This window comes from Gymnoscopelus microlampas, assembly GCF_963454915.1.
Source record: "Gymnoscopelus microlampas genome assembly, chromosome: 13".
In the NCBI taxonomy this organism is placed as follows: domain Eukaryota; kingdom Metazoa; phylum Chordata; class Actinopteri; order Myctophiformes; family Myctophidae; genus Gymnoscopelus; species Gymnoscopelus microlampas.
In genome coordinates this window covers 31,129,661-31,144,757 of record NC_139950.1, presented here as the reverse complement: position 1 = coordinate 31,144,757, position 15,097 = coordinate 31,129,661, and the positions used below count along the sequence as shown (strand labels likewise).

Genomic DNA, 15,097 nt, shown 5'->3' with positions numbered 1-15,097 from the left:
CTCTGCTACTGAAGTGTAGCAGTTATTATCGTGGTCTGCAGATAACATAATAAATTATCTGCAAACTAAAAGAGAATCTTCTTTTGTCACAAGCAGTGCAGAAAAAACTGGGGCGGCTACACAGCAGTACAACACTCACTAGAACACTACAGTGATAAACTCAGAAGAGCGCAAATCTCAGTATATCCATCTTTCCGTCTATCTGGGGCATGTGATAACTATTTCTCCCAATGGAGTCGTTATGTCAATACCCAATTTTCCCCACACATGTGTAGTCCCTGTCACTGCTAACCCCAACAGTTGGTCATGTGGTAGAGTGTAGACAAGCACGTATCTCATCCTATACACATGTAGCTACCAGCCACTTCTTTTGACTTGACAGTGAGGAGTGGACAGTGAGAACTATATGGAGCCATATGGGGTAATATGTGACCCATCTCCTGTATCCTTAGCGTGAGGCCGCTTGATGTACGAGTACACCCCCTGGACATGATGTCAGGATGTCGCAGGGACTTACCACTAATCCAACTCTTAATGCTGAGTGAGTGCCAAACAAGGGGGCACTGGGTACTCATTTTATAGTATTTGGTATGACTCGGCCGGGGTTCACTCGGCCGAGGATTGAACCCCGGCGTCCCAGTCTCAGGGTCAAGGCCAATTCATAGTCCAGACATAGAATACACAGATCAGACTCCACTGGGGACCCCAATGCAGACTGAAATGATGCAATAGGGGACCTATACGTCCACCTTGGTACAGTATGGCCGCACGAAGTGCAAGCTCACAGTGAAAAGTGGTTCTTTAAACTTCACCAGAACCGGAGGGACAGGAGCATTGTAATTGGCTAGTAGTGTAGATCCCATATACCGAACGGACAGCGTGCACCCAATTGGCTAGTTCTGGTCCATAGCCTCATGGGATGCGTATCCCATAGCCCTGGAGGAACGATTGCTCTGCGATTATCAATTCACAAAACTGACGTGATTGCCATTGACCAATTTGACAAATATTCCCGAATTGGCCTTGCTTGGCCTGCTGGCAGCGTGCACATTTTTAGTTTGCGGGATTAGCTGCCAACAGACGCACAGACCCACAAAGCAATTGCAATATCTCTGCCTGCCTGGTAGAGATAATAAAAGGTCAAATGGTATGTACTCACAGACATTGCCGGTGTTATCAAAGCTGGTGAGGACTTCGTCCACCCTGAGAGGCCCCAGGTTGTCTCTAAAAGACACAAAATATGGAGGTTTCTATCATAGCCAGAAATGAAGGACCATCCTCAGTTTTTTTTAGGGTGCTCACCCCAACTAAGTGTATACTGTAAGTGTTTTCTTTATGAATTTGAATGTCTCATCACATGTATTGTAGGCGGAGATCTCCAATCGTCTGCCTATGCAAGAATAACTAAACTCTGACTGGCTGGGAGTGACAGTTCTTTAATGTGCAGTGTAATAAAGAGTAAAATCCTCATTGTTCATTTAACTCTGGTGTAAATATCTGATACATTTTTGTGGAGATTAAATTAACACTGAGGATTTTTACTGTGTTGGATGTTTAAAGTCATGTGTACACCTTGCACTGTCAGTTTTCTAACATTCTTCATAACCTATCAGTCACACAACTTATTTCATTTCATTTACTTCTATTTAAATATGAATATGTGTGTGTGTGTGTGTGTGTGTGTGTGTGTGTGTGTGTGTGTGTGTGTGTGTGTGTGTGTGTGTGTGTGTGTGTGTGTGTGTATGTGTGTGTGTGTGTGCGTGCGTGCGTGCGTGTGTACCTGAGGAAGGCACTGTATTCGGGAAAGGAGACACTTCTATACTCCACCCACTGGCCGTCTGAGGGGTCACAGGGATAATTGGTCACAACCCTTGACCTTGTGAAAAGGTCAAAGGAGGAAAACCTGCGGACGGACACCTGCTTGATCTCTGGATTGTCCACCTGCTTCTTGCGCAACACCTGAGAAAGAGAGAGAAGTGACATGGAACACTGACAACAATGCAGGCACACCACTCATCATGGCCAAGATTTCGCTTGGCTTACGCCTCACTCGGGCACACCTGAAGCCCACTTCTGCCAACTCAGCGCCGTCTGAGTTCCATTTTATTGATTGGATGTGAATCAGTTATGATAATTCCATCGTTATCAATATGGTAAGAGGGGCGCCCGCTGGCCTAGCGGTCCAGGCGCATACCACATATAGGCTCTTATGCAGCCTGACAACGCGATCCTGACGACCTTTGCTGCGTGTAACTCCCTGTCTCACTCTCCCTGTTTCCTATCTCTCTACACTACTATCAATGAAGGCAGAAAAGCCCCAACAATATCTTTAAAAAAAAATCTATATGGTAAGAGAAAGGCCATCCTTGGCATCAGCATCGGACACCTAAGTAAAGGTACATTTGGCAAAGTGGAGAAATATAACGAGAAGAGCAAGAATGTGTTGGCCCAGTCAGTCAGACAGACAGACAGACAGACACATATGGAGTACCTATTCCAATCTCCGAATGCTATGGATACTATGACGGAAGCATTTGTGGGAGGCAACGGTCTGACTCACAAGACTAGGTATGGAGGGATGCCTTGAATAATTGTTAGAATTCGCGAGTATTATCCCCACGTCTGTTACTTTCCATCACAAAGCATAATCCTTGCTATAGATCGTGCAATTAAAACACTAAAAGCATTCAAGGTGGGGTTGGTTGAACCTGATCTTACCTGAAATCTATCTACCCAGTTAAGTTTTGAAAGCCACAAGACTGCATCTCTACACCGGACATCTGTGATCAAACACAGAGAGAAACAGGAGTCGTGGGTTCTTGCCTGGTTCCATTTCAAAGAGATTAGATCGTACTTTTTGTTTGGTCTCTGAAACTGATCCTGACACCTTTCTCTTACCATTGGACACCTGGAAAGATCCGTAAATCAACTCACTTTGTTGATGTCTTTGACAGGACTTAATGTGTTTCATCATACCTTGGATCAAGACAGTCATCGGTCATATATGACAGTCTTGTATCAAGGCTAGTGCGAAACAATGATAGTTAAAATGATTCATTACACCACATTGCTCTCCTGACAGGACAAAAGCCCCATGGAAATCATGCATTATATAATCCCAGAGGAGCGAAATAGGCATACTGAATATAGGTTGGCCTCTTTTCAGGGAGTTTTTCCTGCCAGCTAGCTTGTGAAAATGCCCATGTAAGGAGAAAAGCAAAGACCTGTTGCTGCAGTTACAGTACAGTACCCTGTCTCCTGGTTGTAGTTTATGCAGTGACAGTCTCTTAAGCCATGTATGTAACTGGTGGTATTTGCAGTAAAAATGAAATGTAAACAATATGTTTCTCAATGTTTCTGGATAAACATTCCTCAGAGTCAGAGATATATTGCTGTCAGACTGACTCTAGACAGTGAAATCCGCAGTGTTCAATGTGAAACTCCCGTGTGACATGCCAGCAGCACGCTCATAGAAACTGTAGGCTACATTAAATGGCACAAAATCACAAGATGTTACCTGTCTCAGCAGGGTCCATCTGGCCCGGGCCACATCAGCACCAGAGGTCGCCACGGGAGGGTTCGCGTCACCGGCATCTTTCTCCCCATTTTTGGGCGGCGAAGCCGGCCCTGACAACAACAATCCCCCGTCCATGTTATAATAACGAGGGGAAAAAAACAAAAACCGGTGGAGTGAAAGTGTAAACAAAAATATCTGTCTCTCTACGTTTTGTCTATGTTTGTGTGTCGTTCTGCACGCAGCAGCAGTAGTCGTGGTGGTGGTATATATGCGGTCAAATGGAAAGGGTTTTGCTGCTGAATGAAACCAACACCAGAGTCTGAATATTCCTCCTCCTGCTGAACACCTGCAACTGTTACAGTGTTACTGTGTTACCATAAATACATTACTGTGTACAACATGCTACTTCCGCAGACAGCTTGTCACTGCAGACAGCGCGATACATTGCCGATGTAATCGTTCGGAGTCCTTCCGTTTTACGGTCCAGACTCCAGTGTAGCCCTGGAACATGAACTTCAACCAGGTGGTTGCAGTTTCTCCCTTTTTAGCCCATACATCTACATAAACGTTCAAATTTCAAATATAAAGTGCTTAACCCATGACCACGGATGTTACAATTCTGTTCGGGGCCACAAAAGTACCCGTAATTTCCGTATTGTTCAATTAAAAAGCATTTTAATCCGATTGGTGGCCATTTTCTCCGTTTTTTCGTCATTGGCTTTCAACCACGTGACCCTATCGGTTTGGAGGTGTATTGCACTCTGATAGATTATATACCTCTGTGAGAACATGGCTGCCAATAGGATTCAAATGTTTTTAAATTGAACAATATGGAAGATATGGGTACTTTTGAGGACCCGTATATAATTATAACATCCGTGCCCATAGGGTAAGCACTTTATATTTTAAATGTGAACGTTTATGTAGGTTTATGGGCCGTAAATAAAGAAAGTGCAAACACCAGGTTGAAGTTCATCCATGACGGTCATGATATGACTCTCATCTTTTGCGTCGGGCGCAGCTCTGGGTGTGATTACTTGTGTCTTGCAGTAGTGAGTGTGCGTCACACACACTACTGTTGTTTAGGAATCATCCCTACACGTGTGTGTGTTAGTGTTCCCCGCTGCTGTCACTGTTATACTGTTTATTATGGTTGTGAGTGTTTTAATAGGAACTCATGCACTCATTTACAGGAATGCTAAATGAATATTAGTCCAGAGTTGTTTTCGGAGGAAAGCTGTTTGTTGCAGCCTAGCTGCTTATATAAACGGCATGTTTTATATTGTTGCTAACTTGCTATATGAATGTTATTAATGGCCCTCCTCACGTCTTCTGTCCGTCTGGTTACTCGTGTTGGTAAACCAAAATGGTCACCACGTCCAGGACTCTGGCTCTGGTCCTCCACACGTTCTATAGTGGTAAGAGTCTTGTGTTGTTACACAGCAGTGGTAAGGGTGTGGTGTGTGGTGTGGTGTGGTGTGGTGTGGTGTGGTGTTGTTACATGTAGTGTTAAGGGTGTTGTGTTGTTACACAGCAGTGGTAAGGGTGTACTGTGTTGTTACATAGTGGTAAGGGTGTTCGCACATTACACACATGTACACACATTCTCACACAATGCACACAGTGGTATAGGATGTACACACATTCTCACACAATACACACAGTGGTATAGGATGTACACACATTCTCACACAATACACAGTGGTAAGGGTGTTGTGTACACGTTCTGACACAGTGGTAACAGGGTGTTGGGTTTGCAAACAGAGTGTAAGTTTACACCGGAAATGATTAAACTTTAAACTTCATAGCCAGATCGTTGGTCATGTATTATGCAGTGTGTGTTTCTAATTACGAGGGTGACAAAACCAATCGTGTACAGGCCACAGATACACTCTGGGAGCGGATATTGGTGAAATGGAGCCTTAGTGCCAGAATGAATGGTGAATGTGACAGATGGCTGTCTGTCAGAGAAGGGCTATTACATTCAGGTCTGTTGTCTGTTATTGGCACTGATGATGCTCTAGTCTCAGTTCAGAATACCAGTGATGGAAAAGGTACTCAAATGTTTTACTTAAAGGTGGGGTAAGTGATATTTTTTTTGATTTTTGTTTTGATTAAAGTACTATATTCTGGTAGTAATCATTGCTACAGAGAGTTTGTTCGGTCATAGGGGTCTCTCCAGCTCTTTAGTAAACAGAATATAGTACATTTTCAGGTAGGTGACAACATTTCAGCCAATCAGGAGAGAGCACTGGAAATGCATTTTCTGTTTAATAAAGAGCTGGAGAGACATGGGAGACTCCTTTTACTGAACAAACACTCTATAGCAATGAGTACTATCTGAATATATAGCTATTTAGCACTTATTTTAACCACAGTAAATCACTTACCCTACCTTTTAAGTAAAAGTTTTGATACTGCAATGTAGATATTAACTGTTACAAGTGGAATAAATGAACACATACTGTAGGACTGAACACTGCTTAGAGGACAGAAGAACAAAAATAACAGACATCACATTCCTCCTGAACAGCACTGCCGTTCTCACTCATAACCCCAAATCAATCAAATCATGTATTAATTGATTCATTAATTGATTGATTCATTTATTCATTTTTCAGGGTCCTTCCAACTCATCAGTGGATAATCAGAGCTCTGGACTAGAGAGGTACAGGGACCTCCAGAAGATTTTTATCAGGAAACTGAGGGCAACGTACCACAGGTTCTCCGATCCACCGGATCGTGCCGTTGTAAGGCTGCACCCAGTTCATTACCATTGTGTCTTCTTCATGGCCTGCATGGAGCAGCTGCATACAAGATAACTTTATGCTTCAAAGTCACAACTCTTTCAAAGCATTCAAACATTTACACTTACAATTATTTCGTCGTCTGCATTTACCCGACACCATTTATCCCGAGTTCACCCCAACCAAGTGCAGCCATAGAGTTTAGAGCTATTAGTGCTCAGAGAATGTTCCTGTGATCTAAGATAAATCACTCAAGGGGGAAGTTATTGTATTCATACCGTAAAACACTTGTCGTGTATGGAAAGAGACATATGGTTATCTACACCCTCCATAGACTACTAAACAGTAGGGGTTAGCAGTTACAGGGACTATACACATCCTTTTGGTTAGATGTGTCACACACCATAATAGATTTAAATCTGCCTGTTGTGTTTACACAGCAACAGAAATTACATACAGGAGCTGCCATTTTTATAAACATGTCTCTATTTGATCTTGAGTGACATTCAATATAACTATGGCTCAGTAGGATTTCTCTTTTCACAGGTTTGCGGCCGTCACTATGTGTACTTTGTGGAAGGTGATGGCCTCTACAGAATGGACAGCAGACACAGTCAGTACAAAACAACTCTAAAACTGAGCTAAATTAACTTTGTCTAAATTAACTTTGTTTTTATATATCAGTTATTTATGACATTTTGTATTTACCTTCTACAATATATACAGATTCACGTCATTAAATGTGTACAGAATAGAAACAGGTCCACTAAGTCATGTAACATTAATTATACTTGAGTTGGATGCTCTAGTACTCTTTCCACTGCAGCGGAGCTGCCTGTCAGTGCCCCAATTTAGCTTGTTCCCCGTTGACCCTGTCGGTGCCTGAAAACAAAGAGCTCTGGCTAAAAAGGATTACCCACAGAATATATAGATGATGTTCTGTTATAGTCAAGAGCTATACACTTAAGAGGCATTCACACAAACAATTGTACCTTCAACCAAGAAACCAATGTTATATGGTGCAGCTCAATTATTTAATCTTCAGTTAAGAAACCGACTTCTGACTTGTTGTTATTGGACACAAATATTGACTGGACCTGCACCTTTCCCAACAATCTTATCCTTAAATTGAGTGAGTACAGAGTAGGATTGGAATTTGAAGTCAAATCACAATTCATTATCATGGTGTGTAGGTATTAAATCGCAGCACTATATTCTCATACAGTTCTACATCCTTATTATGTTGACTGATGCTTTGCACTATTAGGAGAATTCAGTGGTAAATGGGTCTATATTTGCTGCTCCCTTGGTGTTAAGATGAGCCTGACCCAGAGGAAGTGCTGTATCTGGGACAGTGCTCCAGTGGGACAGAGGGAAACAGAGGAGAGAAGTGGACCATCCAGAGAGTACGGCTGTCCCCACAGGAGAAACACCTTGCTGTCACTCTCAAGACTCCTCATAGAGAGGAGCCAAGGTGAATAGTATTGTAAAATCCAATAGAACACATGCTTTATTAATATAGTTTGATACTTTGTTTCATTCTGTATGGATGATTCTGCATGCTGGCACACAGAATCATCTAACTGAAAGCTGCCTTTAGCCTGGATCTATGACACATCGAAATGTCTGCTGTGAGAGGGGTCCATTCCCCAGCGATGATGGGCATATTTTAATCAATAATTCAACTAAATCATCTCCTCTCTCCCTTGATTTTATCATGATTTGTTTTCCTTTTTTTAGTGTGATTTCAGTAAATACATACATACAGTATAAAGGAGGTATATGTTGATTTGTGCAACTTAGGAAGTTAGAGAAAACATGACAAACATTAAATGTCAATGTTTGGTCAGAGCAATCAATGCTTTCATATGTAATATTTGAGATTTGTTCCTTTGTCTGCCATTATTTGATGTTGTAATAGTTATTGAGTCAGTCACTTCCCAGGTGTGTAGTGATAAAGCTAGGAGAAGGACCTTCTCCTCAGTTGGACCCCTCGCAGAGCATACTCACTTTGGACAAGGTCTTCAGCTTTGGTAAGATACAGTTGGTCCTACTGACACTGTTTATATACTGTGCACAGTCAGTGTGTGAGTTTTTCACACCTGGCTCCAAAATAATTAGGTTTTCTAGTGCTTATTCCACAACAGTTGCATATGGTTTTAAAATGTTGTGGTTCTATGTGGCACACTGTAACCTTCTCCCTGTTTACACAGAAGATTAACTTTGATTTCAGCTATATATTTAGTGTAAAGGCCTGGCCTGTTGAGCTGGTTCATTATTTCATTTGTTTATAGCAACAGTAGCGGGAGCCACAGTAGAAGAAATATGCTGAATTGTGTGTGTGTGTGTGTGTGTGTGTGTGTGTGTGTGTGTGTGTGTGTGTGTGTGTGTGTGTGTGTGTGTGTGTGTGTGTGTGTGTGTGTGTGTGTGTGTGTGTGTGTGTGTGTGTGTGTGTGTGTGTGTGTGTGTGTGTGTGTGTGTGTGTGTGTGTGTGAGCGCGTGTGCGTGTATGCGCTCAGAGTGGGCCACAGATGAGGTTCTGTTTTACACCAGTCAGGAGGGTTTACGCTGCAGCAGAGTGTTTCGTCTGGACCTGACCTCGAATGGAACGAGAACCAGCCTGGTATATGAGGACACACAACCACAGTAAGCATTAGCACGTTCAGGATGTGTGTTGCTGTAGCTGTGAGTTCTTCAGCTCTCTACATAATAGTAAAATGTGCCAATTTGCACAAAATGCCATTTTTGATTTTAGAGTGTTTTTAGATTGAGTTTTGGGTCAGAGAATATCTTATTACCGTGGAGTATCTTTACAAGTATACAAGTGTGGTATATTGATTGTTTATCGCTACTTTCTCTGACCCAGCGTTGTTTTGTTCAACGTTTTTCCCTTTCCTCTTTCCCTCTGTCTCTCCCCCAGTGTGTTTGTGGAAGTGTGTCTTTCCAGAGACAAGCGCTTAATAACCATCAACTGCAACAGCAAGACCAGTTCGGAGGTGTTGCTTGTTGATGTAAAAACACCCACTTTAGAGGCCCTTCTGGTTCAACCACGTCTACCAGAACTCCTGTACCATGTAGAGCACTGGAGGGGGTGGCTGGTCATACTGGTCAACACAGGCCCTGGACACGAGTATCAGGTACTGTATGTATACACATGCTACAGTTCACACCACATGAAACCCCCAACTTAGTTGGCTGGTTGTATTAGTTTACAAGATTCAGACAGAAGAATCTAATGTATACAGTACACACGACACACACAAATATAATATATTTGTGGAGTATATTATAGTCATACTAGCAACAGTAAAACAAGGACGTAATATTAGGTCATCTCAAATCCAACACTTCACTGCCAAAGACGTAATATTACGTCATCATGGCGTTTTTAGTGATTACGCTAGAGGGCGCTCTTCGCCCAACCTATAAATGATGCCTTGACTTCGAGAGAAGGATCCACCCGGAAATAACGTCATCTAAAACATTTTCACCCCGTCCACTACAATGGTATCATATGTATAAAAATACATTTATCTCGGATTTCTTTTCCCAACTTGCGTTTTTGGTGAAAACAAGCTGCCGATAACTACAGTGTTATATCCAACCCGGATGTTTACATCCGAGTTGAAAAGAAAATTCTTTGGATCGTCAAAGACTCAAAATAAGGTAAAACCGCTGGCAGTGGTGGATGAATTAATTAATTAATACCTGGCAATGAATGTGTTAAGTGGTTGTCATTCACACATATATCACATTCTACAAGGTTTTCATAACAAAGGTTTCTCCAAGAATCCTACACTTACAGTACCATTTAATCTCTTATCTGCTCTCCTAGGTGGTGAAGGCCCCTCTGTCTGCTCCGTCCATGGGGTCCTGGGAGCCGGTGTATGTCCCAGGCCCCCACACCACCATCAAGGACCTGGAGGTGATGGGGGACCAGTGTGTGCTGACTATCAGAGAGTCAACTGGCCAGCTGGCACTGACTGTGGTCACACTGGCTCAGCCCAAGCAGCCATACACTATACAGGTTAATAGGAAATCATAGACATGTCTTTGTTTCATTCTTTCTTTCCTGTCTTGCGCAATCAGTTTATTCATTCTTTATGCCCTCTATTTCCATAGCTCCCCTCCTGGGCCTGTGCTATTGAAACTAAGCCTCCAGGTCTAACAGACCACCACAGTATGCTGGAGGTCCTGCTGTCATCTCCAGTGTGCCCCCCAGTGCCTTACCACCTGTACCCCTGTGATGGCCTCCTCTTATCGGCCACGGGAGAGGACGGCGCCTCCTCAGAGAACCAGAGTTGGGGCAATTATTCAACCACACGCCTAGAGGCCCACAGCCAAGTAGGAACACTTGAACAGACACAGGAGACATGCATGCACTCAGTGCGTGTGCGCACGCACACACACACACACACACACACACACACACACACACACACACACACACACACACACACACACACACACACACACACACACACACACACACAGTACAGGTATCTGTGGTGGTACGGTGGCAGAGGTCTCAAGTGTCCACTCTGTCTACAATTAGCCACCATGGAAAGAATACTCTATCTGAAGCCTATCTAGAGCCAGTAGCTCCCTTTCTCTCTCTCTGTTGATCTTTATCTCTCTGTTTTTTTATCTTGTTCTCTCTTCCCTTGCTGTTTCCCTCTATCTGAGTGGGCGACAGTGGATCAGGAGGTAGAACGGTTCCTGGTTCGATCCCCTGCTTAGTATCAAAGTGTCCATGAGCAAGACATTGAACCCCAATTGCTCCCAGAGCGCTGTTCAAGAGTTGCCCACTGGTCCTAATAGTTAAAATGGGTTGAGTGTAGAGGTACTTGTACTGTATGTGCAATTGTGCTTGGCTAATACCCCAACAACTAAAGGGGACACATGTATTATTGTTATTTATTATCTTTCCAATCTCTCCGTTCCCTCTCCATCCCTACTGTATCTCTTTTTTCCCACGGCATCCCTCTCTCTTGCTCCCTCCATCTGTCTCTGCAGGATGGCACAATGGTACCAGTAACTGTGTTCCATACAGTACCTGTGGAGTGTCTGAAGGGGGCGCCGCTGCTTGTCCATGTCTACGGATCCTACGGCAGGGACCTCAGCATGGACTTCAGCCCAGAGAGAAGGCTATTACTGGAGCAGGGCTGGGTACTGGCCTACTGCCATGTAAGGTAAGACGGACAGACACATAAACACACAGACAGATATTTGTGGAATTTATATATAGACTATTTATATATAATATAAACCGGGGGAAAAAAGCTCAAGTATGGTCCAGAATTCTGCCTTTCATTCTGCATTCCATCCTTCTGACTGGATCTGTGTTTTCCATCTTTCCACCCTCCAGAGGCGGAAGTGAGCGAGGTCTGTCCTGGCACAGACAGGCCAGGGTGGAGGGGAAGCGGAGAGGAGTGGAGGACCTCCTGGCCTGTCTCCGTCACCTCTCCTCTCTTGGAGTCTCCTCTCCCGCGCTCACCGCCCTCACTGCCCGCAGTGCCGGGGCCGTGCCTGCGGGGGCACTCTGCAACACACACCCTCACCTGCTACGGGCCATCACACTGCAGGTGACACAGTCAAGCATCTTGGGGAAGGGGCGTGTGTGTGTGTGTGTGCGTGGGCGTACGTGTGGGTGTGTGTGCACACGCGCGTGTGTGAATGTAAGGATGTTTTTGTGCATTAAAGGAACACAGAGAACACTGTACAGCACTTCATCAGATGACAACACACACATGTTGAGCTCCCCTTCCTCCCTGTGTCCAGGCTCCCTTCCTGGATGTGTTGGGCACCATGGTGGACCCCGGGCTCCCTCTGACTGTGGAGGAGAGGGAGGAGTGGGGAGACCCCCTGGCAGACCCTGAGCACAGACTCGCCATCGCCTCCTACTGTCCCTGTCACAACATTACTCCTCAGGTACAGGGAGAAATATTTGATTAGTGTGGCACATTAGTGTTCCTTTTGGTGTTCACTGAAGCATCTTAGTAGACGTCTTGGGGTGTATCTGGTGGTGATTATTTCTGAAAGGAAAAAGAGAGAGCTTTTCTTTTGGTGATTATTTCTGAAAGGAAAAAGAAAGCACAATCTAAACCCTGTTTAGATGACCATCTACTGTCCCATAGTTTGCCCTTATCCTATATCTTGTATTTTGGAATAATAGAATGGCCAGTGTTTCCTGTTTTGTGTGTGTGTGTGTGTGTGTGTGTGTGTGTGTGTGTGTGTGTGTGTGTGTGTGTGTATGGGTGTGTGACAGCATTACCCTTCCATGTTGCTCACAGCCTACAGTGGAGATGTCAGAATACCCCTGGTAGGGGTCCTCAAGTACACCGAGAGACTGAAGAAAGCTATTCATCTATACTTGCGGACACACCCTGCATCAGGTAACCACACAAAATAAACATTCAGCATTACAGTTCACTCATGATAAATATGTGTTTGTGCAGATATGTATGTATATCTTAGTGTGTGAGCGGCCCGGGACATGGCATGTACTCCTGCACGTCTTTGACAGAATGCAAATCAGTCAGCCAGTACTTATTGAGTCTGCACTACACAAATCGGATCAGGTTTGTCTAAAAACTGAGTAAATGGCAAATTTCCGATCACCTACAGCATCTATCACTCAAGGTCAAAACTGAATTTGACCGCCATGATTTTAAGTGGGCCTCATTTAACCACTTTACTAGACATGATTAACTGATAAATTAGAATGTTTTCTACAATGTTCCTGTACGTCATCCACCTTGTTTTGCTGGCGTTCTCCATAAGAAGAAGCTTTAAATAGTTATGACTTCAACCTCTAAATAGTAGTGTCTGTGAGAATATTTATAGGGAGACAATAGTAATGGATTCTGAGCACTGCAAGTTTAGCTCGACACCAATGAATTGAAGTGCAGGTCACCTTGTAGCACCTACTGTACCACGCTTGCGTGTGTGTGTGTCAGCAAAACGCTCTGATTCCCTCTCCCCCAGCTACCATTTGCAGACGGTCTTTCTCCCTCTCACTCTTAATCTCACACCAACACATGGGTTGTACTCCTCTTTACACCCTTCTCATATTGTCTTCTCTCCCTACATCTCAAATGCCCATGCAGACTTATCTATCTCCCTCTTTCTCTACCTCACACACACACAGTTAAAGTCTGCGTGTGTCTCCCCTAATCTCCCTCCCTCCCTTGCTCTCCCAAGTCTTTGATAAAGTGCTGATGGCATAGACACACACACATACTCAGTCAGTCACACGGCAGGCCTATTAGCATGGTAAAGAGATAGCATATCGCAGCGAGAGAGAGATTAGACACCACAGCCAGGGAGCTGTCAAGGTCAAGACCGCAGCTTGTGAAACAGCGAGAAAGAGAGAGAGAGAGTGGTACAGAGGAGATGAAGAGTGGGTGAATATGCAGGATGGGGGGGGCATATCAGATGTAAGCATGAGTGAAAGAGGAGTATAGATGCAATGCGGAGGTGGAGAGAGAAACAGGATTATGGCAGATAAGATCAGGAGAGAGAGAGCAAATAAAGCTATAAAGTACAGTGAAATAAGACAAATATCAGAGATATTTTTCAGGATAACCGCTCCTCCGCCTTCTCTCCTCTAATCCTTTAGTTTTCCTCTCTCACCTTTGCACCCTCTCTCTCTCTTTCAGACTGTGTACCTAATGTGGTTCTGAACATCCAGCCAGGAGCGGATCACTTTGGCCCAGAGGACTTCGACCTGGTCTTGAAGGAGGTAACAGGCTTTCTGTCAAGTGGCGTAAAGGTGTTAACATTATATAGATGTACTGTAGGAAAAAACAGCTAACTAGTAATGCAGATCTTAATCTCGACAAAACACTGTTGTTTTATCTGTGTGCCTGACCTCGGAAAATTAAATGAGGTTATATCATTAGACTGGTCAGAGTATATGCCATACACTCTATTCAGGGATTTGTCAACAGTATGCATCAATGGCTGTAATAAAAGCACCACTCTAGTGCCATAACCTTGCTTTATTGGCTTTTAGTAGTGTTTATAATGAGACATTTTGGACTCTATTATTACCATAATGTGAGCATGACAGAGATATCAGTATTGTGTAATAGTGTAGAAACCAGATTAACTCACTTAAAATGCAACAATAAAACCTTTTACCATGGTTGAGTCATTCTGGTTTAAATTTCAATTGTAGCATCTGTTTATCTCACAGCCATAGGAAGTCTCAAACTTTCTCAAATGCAAAACGCAGGATATGCTTTATTATGAAAAGGTTAAAATTGTCTCCAAACTGACAGGTCGGTTCTGTGTCTCCTCTCCCCAACCCAGAGCGCACTCCAGATGGCCTTCTTCTACGCAGAGCTGGGCTTGGAGCCTCCACGTCATCCACCCAAGAGGAAACGGAGGTAGCTGGGAATGTCCAGTAGGCAGACATCCAAACCACAATCACCACTCCAGATCATCAATCATAACACCAAAGACCACATGTGGACAAAGTTGAAGCTAGATGCAAAAAAACTCAATGTAGAAGAGAAGATGGCATGGCAAGGATGCTGCAGGCACCCTCCGGGGATACGTTTCCTTTGAGGTTGAATACACACTAAGCAACTAGAATAAGCAAGATGCTGTACATATACAGTGTTTTGTATGGTGAGATTGACAAGAGACCTTACAACCATGAAATTATTTTTCAAATAAACTTCTCAATCTGTTAAGCTTTGAGATGCAAGGGATTTTGAAGACATGGTAGACAGCTTCACTAAGATGGTTAATTCAGACCCTGAAAACATGTAATAAATCCTATAAGGTGAAAACATTGCTGAAAATCCTATTTTAGCCTATACAG

At 43.6% G+C, this 15,097-nt stretch overlaps 2 protein-coding genes across 2 annotated transcripts in view; one reads left to right on the top strand and one right to left on the bottom strand.

The window, feature by feature from the left end:
* camkmt (calmodulin-lysine N-methyltransferase) overlaps positions 1-3,914 on the bottom strand; it is a 119,074-nt gene extending 115,160 nt beyond the window's left edge. Inside the window, exons 1-3 of the mRNA XM_084076597.1 lie at positions 3,518-3,914; positions 1,781-1,959; positions 1,160-1,224 (exon numbers count right to left, since the gene is read on the bottom strand). Of these exons, the coding sequence (XP_083932723.1) occupies positions 1,160-1,224; positions 1,781-1,959; positions 3,518-3,652 (379 nt within the window). The 5' untranslated portion in view covers positions 3,653-3,914. The remainder of the gene's footprint in view (positions 1-1,159; positions 1,225-1,780; positions 1,960-3,517) is intronic.
* A 702-nt stretch (positions 3,915-4,616) lies between these two features.
* prepl (prolyl endopeptidase like) lies at positions 4,617-15,093 on the top strand. The gene is made up of 15 exons (XM_084075909.1): positions 4,617-4,935; positions 6,139-6,267; positions 6,811-6,877; positions 7,582-7,738; positions 8,209-8,297; positions 8,784-8,910; positions 9,185-9,401; positions 10,100-10,291; positions 10,387-10,608; positions 11,281-11,456; positions 11,633-11,849; positions 12,046-12,195; positions 12,533-12,659; positions 13,926-14,008; positions 14,581-15,093. The coding sequence occupies exons 1-15, from the start codon at positions 4,822-4,824 to the stop codon at positions 14,659-14,661; spliced, it is 2,148 nt and encodes a 715-aa protein (XP_083932035.1). The 5' UTR covers positions 4,617-4,821; the 3' UTR covers positions 14,662-15,093.
* Positions 15,094-15,097: the final 4 nt, after the last annotated feature.